This window comes from Gorilla gorilla, chromosome 21, assembly GCF_029281585.2.
Source record: "Gorilla gorilla gorilla isolate KB3781 chromosome 21, NHGRI_mGorGor1-v2.1_pri, whole genome shotgun sequence".
Classification (NCBI taxonomy): Eukaryota; Metazoa; Chordata; class Mammalia; order Primates; family Hominidae; genus Gorilla; species Gorilla gorilla.
The window spans coordinates 10,069,627-10,074,304 of NC_073245.2; the positions used below are offsets into that span (position 1 = coordinate 10,069,627).

General features: G+C 35.8%; 1 protein-coding gene across 1 annotated transcript; it reads left to right on the top strand.

Annotated features, from left to right (window-relative positions):
• The first annotated feature begins 2,659 nt into the window (after positions 1-2,659).
• Positions 2,660-4,372, top strand: DEFB127 (defensin beta 127). The gene is made up of 2 exons (XM_031005011.3): positions 2,660-2,799; positions 3,983-4,372. The coding sequence occupies exons 1-2, from the start codon at positions 2,751-2,753 to the stop codon at positions 4,231-4,233; spliced, it is 300 nt and encodes a 99-aa protein (XP_030860871.3). The 5' UTR covers positions 2,660-2,750; the 3' UTR covers positions 4,234-4,372.
• The last annotated feature ends 306 nt before the right edge of the window (positions 4,373-4,678 follow it).

Consider the following 4,678-nt stretch of genomic DNA (forward strand, 5'->3'; position numbering starts at 1 on the left):
GGGTGCCTCGGATATATGAAGAAAAGATTCACATCTGCTTCCACTAAACAACTAGCGAATTAACAACTGAGATTTCTTATAATTAAATTATTTACTTGATTTTTTTAATCCATATAAATAGCTTGAACTTAGGTTGAAACCCATGAGAATTTGTGGCTACAGTTCATAGGGTTAATATTTCCCTTCTCCATCCAGAGCCAAGGTTAATGCTGACAAAATACAATCTAATACAGATTAATCTGTGTGTGTGTATATATATACACTCGAGTCAGAGAGAGAGAGAGATTTCATTCTTCCTTAGGCTGAGATTGTTGCCTTTGAATCTCAGGTTTATATAAGGGTATCAATTATATGTCTTCCCTAGGACTAGATCTTAGCTTTATACATCTCACATAGCCATCAAAATAATGTTCAACTTATCTTTCAGGGTTTGCAATCTTAGTTTTTGGCCTGTGCAGATTCCTTTCATTTTTGACGGTTTCTCAATGTAGTAATTTCCTTTTTACATTTACCCAACTTTTTTGGTTATTTTCACCAGATACATTGTTCAATATATCTATTCTACTATATTCTATTAATAACAGTCTACTATATATGTGTCTTATTGTCTAATATTGCTGAAATCTTTTTTTAATCCAATAATGAATCTCTGTCATCTAATCAGTGAGTTTAAGCCATGTGAATGTATTATAACTACTGATCCATTAGGACTTTTTTCTGCCCTCCAGTTGTGACTTATCTATTCCTCATTTTTTTTAGTTTCTGTTGGATAGATCATATTTTCTTCTGCTAATATGAATATTATAATTTTATTTTTATTTGTTTTATTAAAAATTTGTCCTTGCTCTTAGGACCCATTCCTATCCTTATATTTATTATTACTAATTTAACATCCAGCTTCAGAAATACGACTTTAATAGGAAGGCTTTTCGTATTTCTCCTGACTGCTCAGACTTAGGGTCTTTATTTGATGCTCCACCACCAAGTCACCTATAAGGAAAGTTTGCATTCACAGGAAGACTATAAATAACAAAACCAATCCCTTGACTAGGACTTAAACCATGTAAAAGCTGGTGGCAAAAGTAAAGGGAGGTGATCCTTGAGACCTCTGAGGTAACTGCTCTTAAATTTACATTTGCCTCTAAAAAGGATTTCTTATATGTCAACATCTCTCTGTTTAAACATATTCTTGTGTAAAACCACTACGTGACCTGAATAATGGCCATAGGGCTCATCTCTAAGCCAACTGGCTTATTTATTTAATGCATCTCAGTGGTTAACAGGGTTGAAATTTTTTGAAAACTGCAATCAATGATCAAAGAATGATCTAGGTAAACATCGATTCCTTGTGGCAACATTTTAATATTTTCAAAGACAAGGTACACCTGGTAGAAAAAAAATACCCTCATGCATCTTTTTCTTCTAATTGTGGTAAAATATATGACATAACATTGGCCATTTTAGCCATTTTTCCTTTTATTTTTAGTTGACACATAATTGTACATATTTATAGGATACAAAGTGATATTTCAATACATGCATATAATGTGTAATGATCAAACCTGGGTAATTAGCATATCCGTCACCTCAAACATTTATCATTTGTATTGGGAACATTCAAAATCCTCTCTTCTAGCCTTTTAAAAGTATACAATAAATTGTAGTTAACCATATTCATCTTACAGTGCTACAACACCAGAAGTCATTCCTCCTATCTATAATTTTGCATCCATTAGCCAATCTCTCTCCATCCTCCCCTCTCCCTAATCATTACCAGCCTCTAATATTAATATCTGCAACACTACTCTCTACTTCCATGTGCTCAACTTTTTTAGCTCCCATATATAAATAGGAACATGTGGTAATCTTTCCGTGCCTGACATTTCACATAACATAATGTCCTCCAGGCTATCCATGTTGTTGCAAAGGACAGAATTTCATTATTTTTATGGGTGAATAGTATTCTATTGTGTGTGTGTATATATATATATATATTCCATTGTGTGTTATGTATGTATAGTATTCCATTGTGTGCATATATATGTATATATGTGTGTACATATATATATACATAATATATATTCTTCTGCACATGGAAATCCAGTTTCTCCAGCATGATTTATTGAAGAGGGTATCCTTTCCCCAGTGTATGTTCTTGGTGCTTTTTTTTTTTTTTTTTTTTTTTTTTTTTTTTTTTTTTTTTTTTTTTTTTTTTTTTTTTTTTTTATTTTTTTTTATTTTTTTTTTTATTATTTTTTTATCTTGGTGCTTTTATAAAAAATCAGGTGACCTCAGATCAGACCCAACTACATCATACCTTCTTTCCAAATGTGCAAGAAACCTACTAGAAATTCTTATTGTTAGAGTTTCAGATTTATGTCCTGGTTTATACTGCCATATTCATTCTTGGAGGTGAGTACATTTCGATCTTGGTCCGGCTGGGCAGAGAGTCAAAGCAGGAAAAGCACAGATTCTTCCCACCAGTCTACAGCCTACAGAGCGGCATTTGGTGCGATGGGATGGAACATGCTGTATCTCTATTCCATGTGGGGGTAAAGTGGGTGACCTCAAATTTCCTGTGTCTGCCTACATGATGCAAAGCTCACAGTTCAGAAGTGTAGGGACACACTTCATATCATCCCATCTGTTCTGGTTCAGTGCATAAGAATCTAAGTCTCTGAGGAAGGTAGCATAGTGTGCAGTTCACTGGACCAAAAGCTTTGGCTGCCCCTCTTCTGGAAAGCCTGGCCATGGGGCTCTTCATGATCGTTGCAATTCTGCTGTTCCAGAAACCCACAGGTAAACCAAACCAGAAGCTCACTCAAATCAACAGTGGGATGGAGCATTTTCAGGAGCCAAAGGGAACTTCATAATCCACACTAAAGGGAAATAGAGCCCCCAAAGATGGCTAAAGTTTATCCAACATCATCAGAAATTTCCTCTTTCTGGAGCCTTATTCCATGTTACTATCCTTAAAGAGGAGTACTCACTGAGCTAAAAAGAGGTCATAATTTATTCTGGGAAGGATGTGTTGTTATAGAAAGGGATGATGCCAATATCTAGGGATACCTTTGTGTCTTTGGATATGGTTTTTACTCTGATGCTCAGCTATATTTCCTTTTACTCAAATATATATATATATATATATATGTGTGTGTGTGTGTGTGTGTGTGCGTGAATAGAGGAAGAAGCAAATTTTGGAGTTAGGTTTAAGAAACATGCCTTCAATATCTACTAGTTTGTCAACTTTAAGTAGTGAAGACTCTAGGAGCCTCAGTTTCCTCATCTATGGAGATAATGACACCTGGTTAACAGGGGTTTTATTAAATGATATAACCTATGTGAAGCTTGGCACATACTGAGAACTCAAAAATTAGAGTTCCTTTCCTCTTTCAAAACCAGATTTCTTACATGTGTCCCTTATTATAAGAATAGTAATGGCCTATTCCTGACCCTCTACATTCCTAAGACCCCATAGACCACTACCTTACTGGATAACATGAAAGTCATTCTTGACCCTGATAGTGGGTTTGAACTCAGGAGAACAGTTTGATTCAGACATAAACACATAGTAACAATATATTGTTCTCTGGGCATCAGAGGAGGTGCAGTAGAAGGTAGTGCCCTGGGAGCATTCAGGATGCGGGCAGATTTGCTGAGGTTCCTATGTAGAGCATAGTTCCATAGCCTAGAATCAAGGGTTCAGCTCCTTTATTTTCTCAGATAAGATCTTATGTTCTTGGCAGAGTCTATCAGATGTTAAGGGAGGACTAAAACCTCACAGGACCTAAATATAAGTGATCCAGTTAAATACAAACACTGAGGTTGACCTCGTCGGAAAATCCTCTTCAGAATATATGAGGGTCTGCCTTGTGGATACCCCATACCCCTAATTCCTACAAGCCTCCTCTGTCTTCCCCAAAACCAACGTGCCTTCAGTTTCAAACACTGATATTGTTCTATTGCTCCTTTTTGTGTATAGTAACCGAACAACTTAAGAAGTGCTGGAATAACTATGTACAAGGACATTGCAGGAAAATCTGCAGAGTAAATGAAGTGCCTGAGGCACTATGTGAAAATGGGAGATACTGTTGCCTCAATATCAAGGAACTGGAAGCATGTAAAAAAATTACAAAGCCACCTCGTCCAAAGCCAGCAACACTTGCACTGACTCTTCAAGACTATGTTACAATAATAGAAAATTTCCCAAGCCTGAAGACACAGTCTACATAAATCAAATACAATTTCCTTTTCGCTTGTTTCTCAACCTAGTCTAATAAACTAAGGTGATGAGATATACATCTTCTTCCTTCTGGTTTCTTGATCCTTAAAATGCCCTTCGAGCATATTCTAATAAAGTGCATTGCCAGTTTTCTGTCTCATTTTGTTCTTTAACCAAGGGTTGAACACTCATTATATACTAGGTAATGAATTGATAAGAACTCAGAACCTCTCCTTGAAAAGGGGATATGACAAGTACACTAAAAAAAAAAAAAATCCTATAGTGTGGACGTCTGGAATAAGAAACTCAGAAACACTGACATGTAATTTAGGAGAGGGAAAGGTGAAGCAAATATCCAGGGGAAATTCATGAGTAAGTTTAGGAATAAAGCAGTGTCTTGTAGTAAATAAGTAAATAGTAAAGCAGTAAATAAGTAGGATTTCCATGGATGAGGTT